We start from the raw sequence: 22,640 nt of genomic DNA, 5'->3' as shown, positions 1-22,640 counted from the left end.
CCAGGGCTCAAACCCACGTCCCCTGCATTGGCAGGCGGATTCTTAACCACTGAGCCACCAGGGAAGCCCTATGCCTCTTTAATAATAAAAAAAAAAGGTATTTGTAACAAAAAAAAAGGTATTTATAACTTCTAAGGAGTCACTGAGTCATTGTCACCATTGTACTCTGCAAATATCAATGTGTATTTGGGTTGGAGGCTCTAAAGTTGAAGGAATCTATAGATTACTTAATGAACTTATAAGCATTAGCTATCTTATTTAGGAATTGCTGCTGGCAACTTACTTTAAAAAATTAAGACAACCAGGGTTCACTGTGGTTCTAAGGTTATATCAGATGCTCAGTAAAGTAAGAACTCACAGTAGACATCATTTACTATTAACAAGGACGAAAGCTAGTTTACTTTCATTCAGTCTAATGAATGCATCTGTGTTAGAGCTGAAAAAAGGAAAGTCAACACACATTATAAAGGTAGTTGCTCATGACCTTTGTGATAAAAACTGTTAAATGTCCACCAAAATCTTCTTCCTTTTTCATACAGTTAACTAGAATGCATGTCTCAGCCTTTCTTATTCTATGGTGTGACTAAGTTTTCTCTAATGGGATGTGAAAAAGAGTGATGTGTGCCATTTCCAGGCCTAACTGCTCTCCTTCATGCTCTTTCCCCCTTCCTGTGGATTGAAACAGTGATGATTAGAGCAACCTCGGAAGTAAAGCATTCAAGAAGGGGGAGCCTACTATCAGCCTGGGTCCCTCAGTGAGACTCCTCAAAAACCACCCGCCACGTAAACGCACACCTAAGGCCGTCATATGAGTGAAACATGAAATTCTATTGTGTTTAAGTGCCATTACCTGCATGAGTGAATATTACAGTAGTTCAGCCTACCCTACGAATATAACTAAGGTCTCTAACTTAAACAATTTTTCTAGTCCCAATGGATTTAATATCATCTAACTGTTCTTGAGATAATCATTAAAAAAAATTACTTCTTAATAATTGTTTTTTTAAAGAGAACATACATATAGATATATAAAAGACTGTAGATTATTTGAGAGCTAAAAACTAAGTAAATATTTTAAAACTAAATAAAACTCAGATTATACAATAACCAGCTTTGAGAAAGTTCCATAATAAGTAAAATAATATTTTCATCAGAGATACAGATATATGAGCTGCCTTGAACACAATACATTATCAAATGGATTAGAAGAGAGAGAAGCACACGTCCCCCCCACCCCCCCAACACACACCATTAAAAAGACCAAATTCTTTAAAAGCTGCAGGAAGGGGTATCAATACAGCAACATGCTCCAGACCAAGTCTAGGAAATAAGTTATATCCAATTTTATATGACTAAAACATCTATTTTTATACTCAGGAGTTCATATTTAGAGTTTTGAGAACTTCTAGCACATATCTGCCCAAAATATTCAGCATCAAAAAACAAGATTCCTACCGATGATGAGGTTTGAGAGATTTACCAATTAGTAAATTAGTACTAATTAGTTCCAAAGCTATTATGGCTACATCACAACTCCTTCAGTTATAAGAAAATGGTGGATAAGAGCAGAATAGCTTAATAATTTTTGTTCTATGTATGGCAAGCATTCAGTAATACCTATTTACTGAATGAACAGCAGTAGGTGAACTGAGCAAAGGAGTATCTATTAAGAGAACAACTATGAAACAAAGAACTATCATCTAAAAAGCAAAAGGAAGGCTATCAATTTTTTTTAGAAATTAAGTAATATTTGGAGATGACATGTATACTGAGTTTAAAAGTTAAGCTCTTAACTAAAGACTTAAAGGTTAAACATACAAAAATAAGTCCTAAAAGGAAACCTGAACTTATTTTACAGAAGCTGTGTATCCCAGTTAAAGACCAAATACTTGATGTCCTAGCAGGGAAGAATAATTAGCAAATTAATTAATCAGAGCTCTATCTATACTGTCAAAGCTAATTTTTAAATTTTAAAATCAGTAAACCTTCATTCAACTTTAAAATTCAAGAGTATGTGAAATGTTTGATCTTCCATTACCACTGTATACAGCATACCACTGAGATACACCCGGGGCCCCTGGACTTCAGCCCATACTTTTTTATACTAAAACTCTACTCAATGGATAGGCACTTATTTTGAACAAGAAACAATCATCTTCATAAATAAGAGTCATTTGCACAAAGTTTCTAAGATCCTTTTCACCTTCCATGGATGTAAGTATCCATGCCTCTGTCTTCCCCAAATATTCATATTCAGTGTTTCATGTTCTGTCTCTCTCACATACACATACACATGCACACTTGCACACACACACACTATACCAGACCAACTCAGGAATCATTTCCAACCGATTACATATCATTTCTCCTTTCATGCCCCACCGTGTCCATCATGTTACTACTTCAGTAGAATCTTTAAAAAGATTACCACAACAGATAAGGCACTGGTATGATGGCTTAATTTTGGTAGAAAAGTCAGTCCTGAACGAACTTGGTAATCCCGGAATCCTCCAGCTACAGACAGCGTGGTTAAATTTATGTGTCTAGCATTCAGAATCCAATAGTTGTTTACAGTCATATAAAAATCTGGCGGGAAATAAAAAAAGGCATACATTAAAAATCATTAACCATGCCCTGCAACAATAACCCATCTATAATACTAATATTAAACTGAATTTCTGTTTAAGCCATCTGAATTGTCTATAAGCAATGCCATCCACATTTCTCTATTTTGGGTAAAATCAGTATCTTTACACATACTCTACTTTCCCCATCAGAGTACAAATACTAAGAGTTAGTAAAGGTATCAATAAAGAAAAAAGATAACCCAATTTTATTAGCTTTGACAAGTCCATAGCAAACAGGTCTCTACATTCCACAAGGATGCTGCTTGTTTATGAGCCACATAGTATAGAAAGAAACCCCCGAAATTCTTCCAAAGATACAAGTTTACTATGCTAAGGAGTTATATCAATAGATCTTCCTAATCATGGCTGTGTCCCTGCTTATAAGGGCTTAGCAACTGTCTACTGCAGCCACTGTAGTACTGGTGACCACACAAAGTACTATTTAAGTTCTTAAAATACCATCTATCAGGACAATGACAGTCACATTAGTCTTGGGACTCTCCGCTGCGGAAAATCTGATGCTTAAGAAGATTCTATCCATTTAGTGTAACAAGTGGTGCAGACAATTTTTCCACTTTATCTATGGAAGATGAGAAAAATTTAGTGTCAAAGATCTGAGGCCAGGGCAGGGGAGTTCTCATTTCCTATTCTGATTATCAAAACTTACTGCATTTTTTATCCTGGCATTTGATCCCATTGATGGCTTTTAACATTTTGGAACAGCAAACTCTTCTCATTAAAGATCTCAGTAGTATTCACCTAGATTGAGACCAAGCAGACCCATTCCTAATATCTCCAGGGCTTGGGATAAGAGTTCCAATGGGGTATACATGCCATATGTCTACATACTTAAAAGTCAAAATTCCAGTTAACAAACTTAAATCAAATGTATTTTTCTCTGCCTACCTTGACAAATATATCATTGAAATAACCTGGAAGGCCAGGTTCAAATTAAGAATTCTAGGACACCTCAGAGTTGGACACCAGATTATGGCAGCATAGGGAGAGCATATCTCTGGCCACAGATTGCTGTGGAGATCTGCAGCAAAGGGGGAACAGATCACTGCGCTCTCTTCTTCCCAGTCACATTCCGTCCTGCATCAGAAAGACCTGTGCACATCAAAATTCTGTCTGTACCTCATGCAGAGCCACCCCTTGGCCATAACTCAAGCTCAGGATTCTATATACCTGTCCTCAGGACAGATCCAAGTAAGAGGCTAAGGAAGTGGGCTTGAGGCATATGGGCAAGAAAAGTCTGAAGGACTGGCTACCTGGATCATAGTCCAGAAGTAAAGGTACAGCCTGTAAGTGGGGAGGCTGCTTGGCCTGTACACTCCACACCCCGTGGGGAATGGCAACACGGGAGCAGGGCCCTCTGAAGTACAGAGCTCAGTGCAAAGCTTCCTCTCCCCTATTTAAGGACAGTATTTCCACCAAGTAAAAATAGGGAATCTACTTCTGGAGGTCATGTGGGTCTCCTAAAAACTTAAAATCCACCCTTGAACTTTTGTTTTTTCATTCTAATTATGGCTTAACGCAATAAAAAATAAATACAGAATAAATGGCATAGAAGCTTGCTAATTACTGGAGAGGCTCCCTGACCCTAAGAAGCACTTTCAGCCTAAGCCATTTAGAAACAGACCATCGGTATCCTTCAGAAACAGTAAACCTGACTCTCTTGACAGTTCTTTCCTCAAAGAGATTTTTAAAATGCATTTTGAGTAATTGTAATTTAACCTGCATGGCTCATCTACATACACCACATAAAATGCAGTAAGGGAAAGAATTCTCAACTGTGATGGCAAGTATTATGACTTGTCTATACCTTTAATTTTTTCCTAAACCTATTATAAATAATAATTTATAATTATTAGAATCAGTAAAGCATATTTAACCAACTTCAATAATAAAACTAAAAATTTTTATTAGAAGAGTTCTACAGGCAAAGTTTTAAATGTAATAAGGAAAAAAATCAAACTTCTCTTTAAGTGCTACTGCACCAGGTATTCCAGCAAGTAAGCTTACTCCTTGGCAATGTTATGTTAAGATGGGTGCTTTGGAAAACTACTTTGGTTTGGAGTCACTAGGGTATATGCCTCACTTATCTATAAACAAAATTTTCACCACAATTAAGATAATGCAAATTTTTATAGGGTAAGAAGTTGTGTAAATTTACTGATTAGGAAAAATAATTATTTCTTTCTAAAGATTTTCTTCTACACATACAACATTCCAAAAAGCAGTGAAGATAATACTTGACTTGACTTTCTTTAATAAAAAGTTGAGATAGTAGGCATTTAATTCTTATTCTGTGACATTATCACTATTTAATTAGATGACAACAATCATAAACTCCTATTGTTCACTCAAAATTCCCTGCAACATTACAGTATTATCCATAATTTTATTTCCTCTGTTATCATAATGTAACTCAATTCAGAGGCAGCATACGTAAATGTTAAAAGCACAGGCCCAGAAACAAGCTTGCCGGAGTCAAATACCAGTGTGGGAAGCATGCAGTCTTAGCCGGAGGTAACTCCTGGAGGAGACAGTATGTCTCTCACAAAAAGCAAAGCCCTTACCTTGGAATACACTCTTTTTCCCAGGCCTGAGGAATGTAAAAGAGATTAGCAAAGCTATCTCAAGCCAGGAGACCTCAGGGAACTGAGAGTCCTGGTTGTTCCCTATGGCTGGGGGCTGTGTGTGAGCCTGGTTAAGGGAAGATAATGTTCAAGGATAGTTGTTGTAAACTTGTTGACATCCGTGGTAGTGACTGAACTGAGACGATAAGCAATTCCGCGGGATTATTGTCTAATAATAAGTTCCTCTTCTGTCTATATAAGAGTCAGTAAATTCTAAATAAAGTGCCTAGCAACCATCAGTTGTCTTGGTCCTTCTGACCCCATACTCGCAGTGCTATTCAGTCCCTTACCCCTCTCCTTCGGGACCTGGAAGACCCCCTGCGGTGGCTGGACCATCACATACCAGCTCCACTATTTTCTTGCCATGTGATTTTGGGCAAGAACTTTATCTTGGCCTCTTTTTTCTGTCCATGAACATGGCAATAACAATGGTACCTATCTCAAAGAACTGCCATAAGGATCAAATGATACAATAATCATGTAAAGTTCTCACCACAATATCCAAAATAAGAGCTCTATAAAGATTAGCAATCCTACCTTACCTAATCATATAAAGTGTTAGCAGACCTATTTATTAAAAAAAACCAAGGCATTTCTACTATTTTACTTAAATATAAGGTTATTTTGAATGAAGTACCCAGAAGAGTTAACAAAAAAAAGGAAGTATAAACACACACTTTAAGAGACCAAGAGTCATCCTCAAGAATAACTAAAATGAAGCTCAAGTTCCTAGGGGTTATAAGACACATGCTTTCCATGTTAAGATGCAAAAGGGAGAGAAAATTAACAGCAGTTTCAGTTACGAGCCTAAGTTGAAAGTCACAAAAAGAGATGCTCAGAATTGGAGGTGCTGATTTAAACCTAAGCTGCTTCACACATGGATAAACCTATAGTATACTCTAAAGGGAGTAGTAGCTGCAAGGATCTGTTTAATCCTAAACAACAATGGGGAGGTCAGTTAGTGTTTATGTAACAGTACTCACCTGTAATGAAACGATCTAATGGCATCACAGGAGCAACATGAGGCGTTGCTTGTGTAATAAGAAGATTGATCAGATCCTGCTTAAAATTTTTCAATGTAAGCAAAGCTCTTGCAACAAGGCCACCCATAGAATGACCAATTATTGCCACACTCGTTGGAGCAAATTCTTGACCCTATTTAAAAAATCATCAAGGCATGATTAAGGATTAATATCATAATAAATATACTAAATACTTCTCTCTACATATGAGCAATTTCATAGAAAAAAGAAAATTAAACTATTTATATAACCTCCCATAATAAGATACAGAAATACATTTTCATATATTTGTAATTAGTGTATACATATTTTGTGTTTTGCAAACTTTTTTTTTTTTTAAGCCCGAGGGTTTTTTTTTTAATTAATTAATTTATTTATTATTTATTTTTGGATGTGTTGGGTCTTCGTTTCTGTGCGAGGGCTTTCTCTAGTTGTGGCAAGCGGGGACCACTCTTCATCGCGGGGCACAGGCCTCTCACTATCGCGGCCTCTCTTGTTGCGGAGCACAGGCTCCAGACGCGCAGGCTCAGTAGTTGTGGCTCATGGGCCTAGTTGCTCCGCGGCATGTGGGATCTTCCCAGACGAGGGCTCGAACCCGTGTCCCCTGCATTAGCAGGCAGATTCTCAACCACTGCGCCACCAGGGAAGCCCCCTGCAAACATTTTTAACAGCTAGGCTTTGGTTTTCTGAACCAAAATCAGAACACTTGGTCTAGCAAATCATGTTTTTACCATTTGTTATATTGTATGTAAGAGGTGTAATTATATTTGGTGTATACCAGAATATTAGATTTTATGGGATATATAAAGTCAAATCATTTATTTGAAAATGGAAATAGCACAAAAAAGCCAGAACATTTACAACTGCCACAGCAATGTACTACCTCATCATATTGATATATCTTATCTCATCAAATTATTTCTCTATTGTGTGCCTGGGTTTAAAAAGAAGCCAGCATTCCACAACATTTATTCACTGACAATTACATATTTTATTTTTAAAGTAAGTTTTTCTTTTTAAAAAATCTTTTCTGTCTCCACATAGTATCCTCAGTTCTACTACCAAACTTCTCCTCATCACCCTCCACACTGATCCTTCACCTATGCCTCTTCTCCTATTACTATGAATAAATTGGGTCTTGTGCAGAAAAGAGTTAACAGAATAGGCCTGAGACTGCTCTCCTTAGAAGAGACTGCATTAAAGGTTGGCTCTGGGCTGCAGTATGGGACCATAGATTTTGGGAGGGTTCTCATCATTCCTAAATGATAAGAATAGCTCATTGTTCTAGAACTGTTTTGTAAACAACATGGTTTATGTTGAACACCTTCATCCTTCTGGTAGGGATTTTGGTACACAGAAGGCAGAGGCACAGGGTGTCTAGGTGTGACCAGCCCTCAATAAAAAACCTTGGCCACTGGGTCTCTAATGAGTTTCTCTCATAGATGACATTTCATACATGTCACAATCATTGCTGTAGGAATTAAACACATCCAGTGTGACTTTCCTGCAAGAGAACACTGGGAAGCTTGCACCTAGTTTCTCTGGACTTCACCCCATGTACCTTTTCTCCTCCTACATTTCCCCCCATCCTGGTTAATGATAATTCAATCCTTTTAGTTTTTCTAGTTTGGGTCATCCTTAACTCTTCTTTTTCTCTCACATTACCCCTCCATACCTGATGTGCCAGCAAATCCTGTTGCCTTTAAGATTTACACCAATCTGACCATTTCTTATCACCTCCACTGCTATCAACTTGATCCAAACCACAATTATTTGTCTGAATTACTGCAAAAGCTTCCTAACTGGTCTCTCTGCTTCTACCTTTACATCCCTTCAGTTTATGCTCAAGAGCATAACGAATGACACTGTTAAAACCTAAAACAGAACATGTCATTCTTTTGTTCAAAAACCTCCAGTGGCTTTCCATATCATTTAAAAGGCAAAATTCTAAAAATGCCTACAAGGCTCTATAATCTGCCTCCCCCCACCCCGTCCCAAACTCTCCTTCTACTAACTCACTGTCTGTTCCAGCCATACCAGATTCCTTGTTTTTCCTCAAATACAGTTCACATGTGTTTGCCTCAGATATTTGTTTGCTCTGCCTAGAGTACTTTCCCCAGATATCTAAACGGGCTACTCCCTCATGTCCTTAATTTGTATTAAGCTGTCTGGAGGTCTTCACTGGGTAACCTTATTTATAATTGCAGTCTTCTACCCTCAACTCCTTATCTCCTTTTCCTGTTTTATTTTTCTTCCTGGCATTTATCACCATATAAGATAGTATGTATTTTTCTTATTTATGATGTTTACTGTCTGCCTCTCCCTGTTAGAACATAAGGTTCATGAGGGCTTGGACTTCTGTTTTATTCATTCCTATATTTGCATGCAGACTCATATGATGAATGAATGTGCTTTTCTCTACCTAAAATGTCCTCTCACTTTCCCACACCCAAATCGTATCCATTCAACAAGATTCAATTGTCTCTAACTCCTACTGTACTTGCTTATAATAGAAATATTACTCTCTAAAAGCCTCAATTTAAAGAAAGTTTATTTGTTTTATTATAAATTTAGTATGTATTTGTTAGACAAAACATGACAACAAAAAATAGAGAAGGAAAACAAACTACCTAGTATATAACATTAAAGACACGATTGTTTATTGTGAAAGTCATTTATGGAAATAATTCTCATTTTGTAATCACATCTTATTTATCTTGTCCAATAAATATCAGATACATAAAAAGTCCTGTTTCATCCTATGGCTCATTTCATTCTATAATAAGTGTAGATTTAAGCTAAAAAATACTTGCTGTTGAAGTAATTTTAAAATGCTGGCTTATGCAAAGAATCATGACGCCTAAATTTCATTTCAAGATACACAGGAATACAAATGCGTGGATTACTGTAGCTTTACAGTTAAGTCTTGAATCAGGCAGTGCACGTCCTCCAACTTTGTTCTTTTTCAAGGCTGGTCTTTCTGATTCTTTCCACATAAGCTCACCAGTTTTTTAAAAAAACAACCGCTGGTATTTGATTTGTATTGCATTAAATCTACTGGTCTGTTTGGGGAGAATTTACATCTTAATCTTGAATCTTCTAATCCATAAAGTTGGTCTGTTAATTTATTTTGGATTTCTTTAATTTCTATCAGCAAGGTTTGCAGTTTTCAGTGAACAGATCTTGCACATCTTTCATTAAATTTATCCATAAGAATTTATTCTGTATACTACTGTAAATGCATTTCAAAATTTCACCTTCCATTTGTTCACTGCCTTTTGAATATTGACCATTTACCTGTGACTTTGCTAAATTCACTTATGAATTCTAAAAATTTTCTGTAAATTCCTTTAAATGTTTCTGTATACTTATGTCATCTGTGATTACAGATAGTTTTAATTCTTCCTTTTTAATCTTTATTAATTTTATTTCTCTTTCTGGCCTTATTGCACTAGCTATGACTTCTGTACAATGTTGAATAGGGATGGTGGGAGGAGACAGAAGCTGAAAAATGAAGAAAGGAAAAAACCATCTGTATACAACATTCAAGACATTTGATTATTTATTGTGAATAACATTTATGGAAATCTCATTTTATGATCACATCGTACTTATCTTATCCAGCAAAATCGATACATAAACAGTCCTTAACTAAATACAGCTTGTTTCCTCCCATAATACTATGCATATGCATGATACTTGTAATTCCTCAGCTTGAGGAAGTTCGCTTCCATTCCTACTGTGCTGAGTTTTATTTTTTTTTTCCTTAAATTATGAATAGGTGCTGAATGTAGTCAAATGAGTTTTCTTCCTTTATTTAGATGATCCTATGATGAATTACATTGATTGATACCTGAATATAAACCAACTTTGCATTCTTGGGATAAATCCTACCTCGTCATAATGTGTTATACTTTAAAATACTGCTGGATTTGATAGCCTAATTTTTTGTTTAGAATTCAAAAAAATTTTTTTTGGCCACACTGTGCAGCACACGGGATCTTAGTTCCCCAACCAGGGAGTGAACCCGTGCCCCCTGCATTGGAAGGCAGAGTCTTAACCACTTCCCCACCAGGGAAGTCCCTTTTTCCTGTTGTGGTTTTTTTTGGTTTAGAATTTTATATCTATGTTTATGAGGGATATGAGGTCTTTATTTTCTTTTCAAACAACTGTCACTCATTGTCTGATTTTGATAGTCAGGGTTTGCTGGTTTCTTAAATGAAGTGTTGTTGTCTTCTTATTTTCTGAGTTTGTGTAAGATGGGTATTATTTCCTCTTTAAATGTTTGAAAGAATTCGCCACTGAAGTCATTTAGCTCTAGGTTTTTCTTGGCAGTAAGATTTTTAATTACAAATTCAAAAAAATTCTAAACAGATATAGAGCTAGTCAGACATTGTTTCTTCTTGTAACTGTTTTGTAATTTAAGTTTCAAGGGATTTGTGCCTTTCATCTGAGTTGTCAAATTTATTGGCATAAAGTCTTTCATAACATTCCTTTAATAGCTTCTTAGTATCTGTAGGCTCTGTAGAGATGTCCCCTCTTTTATTCTTGATATTGTTAATTTGTGTCCCCTCCTTTCTTTTCTTAATCAGTCTATCTATGGGTTTATCAATTTTACACATCTTTTCAAAGAATCAGCCATTGGTATCAATTTTTCTCCACTGTTTGACTGTTTTCTATTTAGCTGATTTCCATTCTCATCTTCATTGTTACCTTATTTCTACTTATTTTGAGTTTACTTTGTTCTTCTTTCTCTAGCTTCTTAAGTTGGAAGGTTAGATGATTGCTTTTAAATTTATTTATTTATTTATTTATATTTATTTTTGGCCGTGTTGGGTCTTCCTTTCTGTGCGAGGATTTTCTCCATTTGCGGCGAGCGGAGGCCACTCTTCATCGCGGTGCGCAGGCCTCTCACCGTCGCGGCCTCTCCCGTTGCGGAGCACAGGCTCCAGACGCGCAGGCTCAGTAGTTGTGACTCACGGGCTTAGTCGCTCCGCGGCATGTGGGATCTTCCCAAACTAGGGCTCGAACCTGTGTCCCCTGCATTGGCAGGCAGATTCTTACCCACTGCGCCACCAGGGAAGCCCGATGATTGCTTTTAAAACTTGTTCTTTTCTAATAAAAGCATTTATTTATTTATTTATTTATTTATTTATTTTTATAGTTGCCTAATTTTATTTTATTATTTTTTTAACATCTTTATTGGAGTATAATTGCTTTACAATGGTGTGTTAGTTTCTGCTTTATAACAAAGTGAATCAGTTATACATACACATATGTTCCCATATCTCTTCCCTCTTGCATCTCCCTCCCTCCCACCCTCCCTATCCCACCCTTCTAGGTGGTCACAAAGCACAGAGCTGATCTCCCTGTGCTATGCAGTTGCTTCCCACTAGCCATCTATTTTACGTTTGGTAGTGTATATATGTCCATGCCACTCTCTCACTTTGTCACAGCTTACCCTTCCCCCTCCCCATATCCTCAAGTCCATTCTCTAGTAGGTCTGTGTCTTTATTCCCGTCTTGCCACTACGTTCTTCATGACTTTTTTTTTTTCCCCTTAGATTCCTTATACATGTGTTAGCATACTGTATTTGTCTTTCTCTTTCTGACTTACTTCACTCTGTATGACAGACTCTAACTCCATCAACGTCACTACAAATAACTCCATTTCGTTGCTTTTTATGGCTGAGTAATATTCCATTGTATATACGTGCCACATCTTCCTTATCCATTCATCCAATGATGGACACTTAGGTTGCTTCCATGTCCTGGCTATTGTAAATAGAACTGCAATGAACATTTTGGTACATGACTCTCTTTGGATTATGGTTTTCTCAGGGTATATGCCCAGTAGTGGGATTGCTGGGTTGTATGGTAGTTCTATTTTTAGTTTTTTAAGGAACCTCCATACTGTTCTCCATAGTGGCCGTATCAATTTACATTCCCACCAACAGTGCAAGAGTGTTCCCTTTTCTCCACACCCTCTCCAGCATTTATTGTTTCTAGATTTTTTGATGATGGCCATTCAGACCGGTGTGAGAAGATATCTCATTGTAGTTTTGATTTGCATTTCTCTAATGATTAATGATGTTGAGCATTCTTTCATGTGTTTGTTGGCAATCTGTATATCTTCTTTGGAGAAATGTCTATTTAGGTCTTCTGCCCATTTTTGGATTGGGTTGTTTGTTTCTTTGTTATTGAGCTGCATGAGCTGCTTGTAAATTTTGGAGATTAATCCTTTGTCAGTTGCTTCATTTGCAAATCTTTTCTCCCATTCTGAGGGTTGTCTTTTGGTCTTGTTTATGGTTTCCTTTGCTGTGCAAAAGCTTTTAAGTTTCATTAGGTTCCATTTGTTTATTTTTGTTTTTATTTCCATTTCTGTAGGAGGTGGGTCAAAAAGGATCTTGCTGTGATTTATGTCATACAGTGTTCTGCCTATGTTTTCCTCTAAGAGTTTGATAGTGTCTGGCCTTACATTTAGGTCTTTAATCCATTTTGAGTTTATTTTTGTGTATGGTGTTAGGGAGTGTTCTAATTTCATACTTTTACATGTACCTGTCCAGTTTTCCCAGCACCACTTATTGAAGGGGCTGTCTTTTCTCCACTGTATAAGCTTGCCTCCTTTATCAAAGATAAGGTGACCATATGTGCGTGGGTTTATCTCTGAGCTTTCTATCCTGTTCCATCGATCTATATTTCTGTTTTTGTGCCAGTACCATACTGTCTTGATTACTGTAGCTTTGTAGTATAGTCTGAAGTCCAGGTGCCTGATTCCTCCAGCTCCGTTTTTGTTTCTCAAGATTGCTTTGGCTATTCGGGGTCTTTTGTGTTTCCATACGAATTGTGAAATTTTTTGTTCTAGTTCTGTGAAAAATGCCAGTGGTAGTTTGATAGGGATTGCACTGAATCTGTAGATTGATTTGGGTTGGAGAGTCATTTTCACAATGTTGATTCTTCCAATCCAGGAACATGGTATATCTCTCCATCTATTTGTATCATCTTTAATTTCTTTCATCAGTGTCTTATAATTTTCTGCATACAGGTCTTTTGTCTCCTTCGGTAGGTTTATTCCTAGATATTTTATTCTTTTTGTTGCAGTGGTAAATGGGAGTGTTTTCTTAATTTCACTTTCAGATTTTTCATCATTACCGTATAGGAATGCAAGAGATTTCTGTGCATTAATTTTGTATCCTGCTACTTACCAAATTCATTGATTAGCTCTAGTAGTTTTCTGGTAGCATCTTTAGGATTCTCTATGTATAGTATCACATCATCTGCAAACAGTGATAGTTTTACTTCTTCTTTTCCGATTTGGATTCCTTTTATTTCTTTTTCTTCTCTGATTGCTATGGCTAAAACTTCCGAAACTATGTTGAATAATAGTGGTGAGAGTGGGCAACCTTGTCTTGTTCCTGATCTTAGTGGAAATGGTTTCAGTTTTTCACCATTGAGGATGATGTTGGCTGTGGGTTTGTCATATATGGCCTTTATTATGTTGAGGAAAGTTCCCGCTATGCCTATTTTCTGCAGGGCTTCTATCATAAATTGGTGTTGAATTTGGTCGAAAGTTTTCTCTGCATCTATTAAGATGATCATATGGTTTTTATTCTTCAATTTGTTAATATGGTGTATCACATTGATTGATTTGCATATATTGAAGAATCCTTGCATCCCTGGGATAAATCCCACTTGATCATGGTGTATGATCCTTTTAATGTGCTGTTGGATTCTGTTTGCTAGTATTTTGTTGAGGATTTTTGCATCTATGTTCATCAGTGATATTGGCCTGTAGTTTTCTTTCTTTGTGACATCTTTGTCTTGTTTTGGTATCAGAGTGATGGTGGCCTCGTAGAATGAGTTTGAGAGTGTTCCTCCCTCTGCTATATTTTGCAAGAGTTTGAGAAGGATAGGTGTTAGCTCTTCTCTAAATGTTTGATAGAATTCGCCTGTGAAGCCATCTGATCCTGGGTTTTCGTTTGTTGGATGATTTTTAATCACAGTTTCAATTTTAGTGCTTCTGATTGGTCTGTTCATATTTTCTATTTCTTCCTGGTTCAGTCTCGGCAGGTTGTGCATTTCTAAGAATTTGTCCATTTCTTCCAGGTTGTCCATTTTATTGGCATAGAGTTGCTTGTAGTAATCTCTCATGATCCTTTGTATTTCTGCAGTGTCAGTTGTTACTTCTCCTTTTTCATTTCCAATTCTGTTGATTTGAGTCTTCTCCCTTTTTTTTCTTGATGAGTCTGGCTAATGGTTTATCAATTTTGTTTATCTTCTCAAAGAACCAGCTTTTAGTTTTATTGATCTTTGCTATCGTTTCCTTCATTTCTTTTTCATTTATTTCTGATCTGATCTGTCTGATTTCTTTCCTTCTGCTAACTTTGGGGTTTTTTTGTTCTTTCTCTAATTGCTTTAGGTACAAGGTTAGGTTGTTTATTTGAGATGTTTCCTGTTTCTTAAGGTAGAATTGTATTGCTATAAACTTCCCTCTTAGAACTGCTTTTGCTGCATCCCATAGGTTTTAGGTCATTGTGTCTCCATTGTCATTTGTTTCTAGGTATTTTTTTGATTTCCCCTTTGATTTCTTCAGTGATCACTTCGTTATTAAGTAGTGTATTGTTTAGCCTCCATGTGTTTCTATTTTTCACAGATCTTTTCCTGTAATTGATATCTAGTCTCATAGCGTTGTGGTCGGAAAAGATACTTGATATGATTTCAATTTTCTTAAATTTACCAAGGCTTGATTTGTGACCCAAGATATGATCTATCCTGGAGAATGTTACATGAACACTTGAGAAAAACGTGTATTCTGTTGTTTTGGGGTGGAATGTCCTATAAATATCAATTAAGTTCATCTTGTTTAATGTATCATGTAAAGCTTGTGTTTCCCTATTTATTTTCATTTTGGATGATCTGTCCATTGGTGAAATTGGGGTGTTAAAGTCCCCTACTATGATTGTGTTACTGTCGATTTCCTCTTTTATGGCTGTTAGTATTTGCCTTATGTATTGAGGTGCTCCTATGTTGAGTGCATATTTACAATTGTTATACCTTCCTCTTGGATCGATCCCTTGATCATTATATAGTGTCCTTCTTTGTCTCTTGTAATAGTCTTGATTTTAAAGTCTATTTTGTCTGATATGAGAATTGCTACTCCAGCTTTCTTCTGATTTCCATTTGCGTGGAACATCTTTTTCCATCCCCTCACTTTCAGTCTGTATGTGTCTCTAGGTCTGAAGTGGGTCTCTTGAAGACCGCATATATATGGGTCTTGTTTTTGTATCCATTCAGCCAATCTGTGTCTTTTGGTGGGAGCATTTAATCCATTTACATTTAAGGTAATTATCAATATTTATGTTCCTATTCCCATTTTCTTAAATGTTTTGGGTTTGTTATTGTAGGTGTTTTCCTTCTCTTGTGTTTCTTGCCTAGAGAGGTTCCTTTAGCATTTGTTGTAAAGCTGGTTTGGTGGTGCTGAACTCTCTCAGCATTTGCTTGTCTGTAAAGGTTTTAATTTCTCCATCAAATCTGAATGAGATCCTTGCTGGGTAGAGTAATCTTGGTTGTAGGTTTTTCTCCTTCATCACTTTAAATATGTCCTGCCACTCCCTTCTGGCTTGCAGAGTTTCTGCTGAAAGATCAGCTGTTAACCTTATGGGGATTCCCTTGTGTGTTATTTCTTGTTTTTCCCTTGCTGCTTTTAATATGTTTTCTTTATATTTAATTTTTGATAGTTTGATTAATATGTGTCTTGGTGTGTTTCTCCTTGGATTTATCCTGTATGGGACTCTCTGTGCTTCCAGGACTTGATTAACTATTTCCTTTCCCATATTAGGGAAGTTTTCAACTATAATCTCTTCAAATATTTTCTCAGTTCCTTTCTTTTTCTCTTCTTCTTCTGGGACCCCTATAATTCGAATGTTGGTGCGTTTAATGTTGTCCCAGAGGTCTCTGAGACCGTCCTCAGTTCTTTTCATTCTTTTTTTTTATTCTGCTCTACAGTAGTTATTTCCACTATTTTATCTTCCAGGTCACTTATCTGTTCTTCTGCCTCAGTTATTCTGCTATTGATCCCTTCTAGAGTATTTTTAATTTCATTTATTGTGTTGTTCATCGTTGCTTATTTCCTCTTTAGTTCTTCTAGGTCCTTGTTAAATGTTTCTTGCATTTTGTCTATTTTATTTCCAAGATTTTAGATCATCTTTACTACCATTATTCTGAACTCTTTTTCAGGTAGACTGCCTATTTCCTCTTCATTTGTTAGGTCTGGTGTGTTTTTACCTTGCTCCTTCATCTGCTGTGTGTTTTTCTGTCTTCTCATTTTGTTTATCTTACTGTGTTTGGGGTCTCCTTTTCACAGGCTGCAGGTTCGTAGTTCCCGTTGTTTTTGGTGTCAGTCCCCAGTGGCTAAGGTTGGTTCAATGGGTTGTGTAGGCTTCCTGGTGGAGGGAACTAGTGCCTGTGTTCTGGTGGATGAGGCTGGATCTTGTCTTTCTGGTGGGCACGTCCATGTCTGGTGGTGTGTTTTGGGGTGTCTGTGACGTTATTATGATTTTAGGCAGCCTGTCTGCTAATGGATGGGGCTGTGTTCCTGTCTTGCTAGTTGTTTGGCATAGGGTGTCCAGCACTGTAGCTTGCTGGTTGTTGAGTGAAGCTGGGTCTTGGTGTTGACATGGAGATCTCTGGGAGATTTTCGCCGTTTGGTATTACGTGGAGCTGGGAGGTCTCTTGTGGACCAGTGTCCTGAAGTTGGCTCTCCCACCTCAGAGGCACAGCCCTGATGCCTGGCTGGAGCACCAAGAGCCTTTCATCCGCACGGCTCAGAATAAAAGGGTGAAAAAATAGAAAGAAAGAGGATAAAATAAAATAAAATAAAATAAGATAGAATAAAATAAAGTTATTAAAATAAAAAATAAAAAATAATTATTATGAAAAAAACTTTTTTAAAGTTAAAAAAAAAAAAAAAGAAAACGGACGGACAGAACCCTAGGACAAATGGTGAAAGCAAAGCTATACAGACAAAATCTCACACAGAAGCATACACATACACACTCACAAAAAGAGGAAAAGGGGAAAAAATAATATATGTTGCTCCCAAAGTCCACCTCCTCAATTTGGGATGATTCGTTGTTTATTCAGGTATTCCACAGATGCAGGGTACATCAAGTTGATTGTGGAGTTTTAATCCGCTGCTTCTGAGGCTACTGGGAGAAATTTCCCTTTCTCTTCTTTGTTCACACAGCTCCCAGTGTTCAGCTTTGGATTTGGACCCGCCTCTGAGTGTAGGTCATCTGAGGGCGTCTGTTCTTCGCTCAGACAGGACGGGGTTAAAGGAGCAGCTGCTTCGGGGGCTCTGGCTCACTCAGGCCAGAGGGAGGGAGGGGTACGTTTGCGGGGCGAGCCTGCGGCGGCAGAGACCTGCATAACGTTGCACCAGCCTGAGGTGTGCTGTGTGTTCTCCTGGGGAAGTTGTCCCTGGATCACGGGACCCTGGCAGTGGTGGGCTGCACAGGCTCCCAGGAGGGGAGGTGTCGATAGTGACCTGTGCTTAGAGACAGGCTTCTTGGTGGCGGCAGCAGCAGCCTTAGCATCTCATGCCCATCTCTGGGGTCCACACTGATAGCTGCGGCTCACGCCCGTCTCTGGAGCTCCTTTAAGCAGCGCTCTTAGTCCCCTCTCCTTGTGTACCAGGAAACAAAGAGGCAAGAAAGTGTCTTGCCTCTTCGGCAGCTCCAGCCTTTCCTGGACTCCCTCCCGGCTAGCTGTGGTGCACTAACCCCTTCAGGCTGTGTTCACACCGCCAACCCCAGTCCTCTCCCTGCGATCCAACCAAAGCCCGAGCCTCAGCTCCAGCTCACCCCCCGTCCCGGCGGGTGAGCAGACAAGCCTCTCAGGCTGGTGAGTGCTGGTTGGCACCGATCCTCTGTGCGGGAATCTCTCCGCTTTGCCCTCCACACCCCTGTTGCTGTGCTCTCCTCCGTGGCTCCGAAGCTTCTCTATTTATTTAGTTTTATAATTTTATTTATTTGGTTATTTGTTTTTGGCTGTGTTGGGTCTTCACTGCTGTGCGCAGGCTTTCTCTAGTTGTGGCAAGTGGGGGTTACTCTTCGTTACGGTGTGCGGGCTTCTCATTGCGGTGGCTTCTCTTGCTGCGGAGCACAGGCTCTAGGCATGTGGGCTCAGGAGTTGTGGCTCGTGGGCTCTAGAGCGCAGGCTCAGTAGTTGTGGTGCACAGGCTTAGTTGCTCCACAGCATGTGGGATCTTCCCGGACCAGGGATCGAACCCATGTCCCCTGCATTGGCATGCGGATTCTTAACGACCACGCCACTAGGGAAGTCCCTAATAGAAGCATTTAAAACTATATTTCTTCTAACTACTACTTTAATCTTACATATTCTGATGATGTGTTTTCATTTTAATTCAATTCAAAACACTTTCAAATTTTACCTGTGATTTTCCGTTTGACCTCTGGGTAATCTAGAAGTCATTCCCAAATATTTGAGGATTTTTCAGATATCTTTTTCTTGTTGATTTCTAATTTAATTCTGCTATATTCAGAAAATAAACCCTGTATGATTTCAATCCTCTGAAATTGAGACTTGTTTTACGGCTTAGCATATGGCATACCTTAGTAAATGTTCCACATGCATTTAAAGAGAACACAGTTTGTACAGTTGTTGGGTGTGTTCTATAAATGTCAACAGGTTAAGTTGGTTAACAGTGTTCAAATCTTCTATACTTTACTGATTTTCTAGTTATTTCCTCAATTACTGAGAGAGGATTGTTGAAATTGTCAACTCTAAATGTGGTTGTACCTATTTTTCCGTTTAGTTCGTTAGATTCTGCTTCATGAATTTGGAAGCTCTGTTATTAGGTGCATGCTCACTTCAGATTCTTTTGCCTTGTTGATGAGATGACTCATTATCATGAAATGTCCCTCTTTATCCCTGTAATATCATTTGTCCTAGAATCTACACTAAGATAGCCATGCCAGCTTTCATACGATCTGTTTGTATGTATAGTTTTTCCATTCTTTTACTTTTAATCTATCAGGATCTTGACATTTAAAGTGGCTTTTGCTTTCTAGTATCCAGATTAGCATATAGTTGGGTGGGTCTTGCTTTTTTATCCAGTCTGACAAGATCTTTCTTTTAATTGGAGTGTTTAATCCATCTACAATTAATGTAATTATTGATATAGTTGCATTGAACTCTATCACTTTGCCATTTGTTTTCTGTTTGTCTCATCTGTCTTTCTGTTCTTTCCTCCTTTCAGATTGAATACAGGCATACCTCATTTTATTGTGCTTCACTTTACTGTACTTCACTGATACCGCATTTTTTACAAATCAAAGGTTTGTGGCAACTCTGCACTGAGCAATCTATTGGTGCCATTTTCTAACAGTATTTGCTCACTTTGTCTCTGTGTCACATTTTTGGTAATTCTCACAATATTTCAAACTTTTCCATTATTACTGTATTTGTTATGGTGAGCTGTGTGATCCGTGATCTCTGATGTTACTACTACAACTTGATGAAGGCTCAAATGATGGTCAGCATTTTTTAGCAATACTTTAAAATTGAGGTACATACATTTTTTTAGACATAATGCTATTGCACACTTAACAGCCTATGGTATAGTGTAAACGTAAGTTTTATATGCATTGGGAAACCAAAAAATTCATGAGACTTGCTTTATTGTGATATCTGCTTTTTTTTTTAACATCTTTATTAGAGTATAATTGGTTTACAATGGTGTGTTAGTTTCTGCTGTATAACAAAGTGAATCAGCTATATGTTTACATATATCCCCATATCCCCTCCCTCTTGTGTCTCCCTCCCACCCTCCTTATCCCATCCCTCTAGGTGGTCACAAAGCACTGAGCTGATCTCCCTGTGCTATGTAGCTGCTTCCCACTAGCTATCTGTTTTACACTTGGTAGTGTATATATGTCAATGCTACTCTCTCACTTCGTCCCAGCTTATCCTTCCCCCTCCCTGTGTCCTCAAGTCCATTCTCTACGTCTGCATCCTTATTTCTGTCCTGCTCCAAGGTTCTTCAGAACGTTTTTCTTTTTAGATTCCATATATATGTGTTAGCATATAGTATTTTTCTCTTTCTGACTTACTTCACTCTGTAGGACAGACTCTAGGTCCATCCACCTCACTACAAATAACTCAATTTCGTTTCTTTTTATGGCTGAGTAATATTTCACTGTATATATGTGCCACATCTTCTTTATCCATTCATCTGTCGATGGACACCTAGGTTGCTTCCATGTCCTGGCTATTGTAAATAGTGCTGCAATGAACATTGTGGTACATGACTCTTTTCGAATTATGGTTTTCTCAGGGTATATGCCCAGTAGTGGGATTGCTGGGTTGTATGGTAGTTCTATTCTTAGTTTTTTAAGGAACCTCCACACTGTTCTCCATAGTGGCTGTATCAATTTACATTCCCACCAACAGTGCAAGAGGGTTCCCTTTTCTCCACACCCTCTCCAGCATTTATTGTTTGTAGATTTTTTGATGATGGCCATTCAGACCAGTGTGAGATGATACCTCACTGTAGTTTTGATTTGCATTTCTCTAATGATTAGTGATGCTGAGATCCTTTCATGTGTTTGTTGGCAATCTGTATATCTTCTTTGGAGAAATGTGTATTTAGATCTTCTGCCCATTTTTGGATTGGGATGTTTGTTTGTTTGATATTGAGCTGCATGAGCTGCTTGTATATTTTGGAGATTAATCCTTTGTCAGTTGCTTCATTTACAAATATCTTCTCCCATTCTGAGGGTTGTCTTTTTGTCTTGTTTATGATTTCCTTTGCTGCGCAAAAGCTTTTAAGTTTCATTAAGTCCCATTTGTTTATTTTTTTTATTTCCATTTCTCTAGAAGGTGGGTCAAAAAGTATCTTGCTGTGATTTATGTCAGAGAGTGTTCTTCCTATGTTTTCCTCTAAGAGTTTTACAGTGTCTGGCCTTATATTTAGGTCTTATCTGCTTTATTGCAGCAGTCTGGAACCGAACCCGCAATATCTCTGAGGTATACCTGTATTTCTCCTCCATTTGCTCTTTAGCTACATCTGCTTTTTTGTTGTTGTTACTCTAGAAATTACAATATACAGCCTTAACTTATCTACCATGAATTAATATTATACTTCTTACTGCAGTGGAATAATTCTATTTACTCCTCTTCCCATCCTCTTCACCATTAGTATATATTTTCCTTCTAAATAAATTATAAACCTCGTAAGGAATTCATTACTGAAAATAAACTTTTTAACCTTTTAATTTTGAACCAATTAGAGAGAAGTTGGAAAAATAGCACAGAGAGTTCCCATATACCTCTCACCCAGTTTCCCCCAATGTTAACATTTAATATAACCATACAATTATCAAAATCAAGAAATTAACATTGGTGCAGCAACAGAATTGACTGCAGACCTAACCCAAGTTTCACCAGTTTTCCCACTAATGTACTTTTTCTATTTCAGGGTTCCATCCAGCATCCCACCTTGCATTTATTGTTATTTCTCCTTAGTCTCCTCTAATCTGTGACAGTTCTTCAGTCTTTCCTCATTTTTTATGACCTTGATGCTTTTGAAGAGTACTGGTTAGTTATTTTATAGCATGTCTCTCGATTTCAGTTTGTTTGAAGTTTTCCCATGATTAGAATGAGGTTATGCATTTTTGACAATAATGCACAGAAACTATGGTGTCAGGAGATTCATGATATCAATATGTCTTATTATTGGTAATGTTAATCTTGGTTAAGATGATGTCTACCAGGTTTCTTATTGCGAAGTTCTTTCCCTTTGTAGTTAATAAATATTTTAGAAAAGATACTGTGAAACCATGTGAATATCCTTTTCCTCCTCAAACTTTCACCTACTGATTTTAGCACCCATGATGAATCTTGTCTGTAGCAATTATTACTGTGCCATTCACCTAACAGGAATTTTTTATTTCCCTCTTTCCTTCTACTAATCACAAAACTGCCAGTTTTTGTTACTCTGACAATGTCTCTATTTTGCCCTCATTTTTGCTAGATAGGCAATTTTAAGTTGAGAGTCCCCTCCCACCCCATCATCCTCCAAAAACCTTTAAGATGCTGTCCTATTGTTTTGGGCTTTCATTATTTCTGATGGAGACCAGCAATAATTTTTATTGTTTTACCTGTAGGTAAAGAGTCTTTTTTTCTCTGGCTGCTTTTAAGATTTTTCTCTTTACTTTGGTTTTGAACAATTTGACTAGGATAAACTTGGGTGTGATTCTGTGTTTATCCTGCTTGACATTCATTGACCTTTTTGATCTGTCAGTTGAAAATTTTAATCAGAATTGTAAA

The 22,640-nt window shown here is 37.6% G+C and overlaps 1 protein-coding gene across 2 annotated transcripts in view; it reads right to left on the bottom strand.

Moving 5' to 3' along the window:
- Positions 1 to 22,640, bottom strand: part of PGAP1 (post-GPI attachment to proteins inositol deacylase 1) — an 80,048-nt gene that overhangs the window by 47,079 nt on the left and 10,329 nt on the right. The window contains exons 4-5 of one of the 2 annotated variants that reach the window (XM_082397332.1): positions 6,253 to 6,424; positions 2,429 to 2,586 (exon numbers count right to left, since the gene is read on the bottom strand). In XM_082397332.1, coding sequence (XP_082253458.1) covers positions 2,429 to 2,586; positions 6,253 to 6,424 — 330 coding nt within the window. The remainder of the gene's footprint in view (positions 1 to 2,428; positions 2,587 to 6,252; positions 6,425 to 22,640) is intronic. The other variant, XM_082397333.1, reaches the window with a different exon arrangement.

This window comes from Balaenoptera borealis, assembly GCF_965194805.1.
Source record: "Balaenoptera borealis genome assembly, chromosome: 6".
NCBI classification, from domain to species: Eukaryota; Metazoa; Chordata; class Mammalia; order Artiodactyla; family Balaenopteridae; genus Balaenoptera; species Balaenoptera borealis.
Note: the sequence above shows the minus strand (reverse complement) of the source record. Positions and strands in the feature narration are given on the sequence as shown.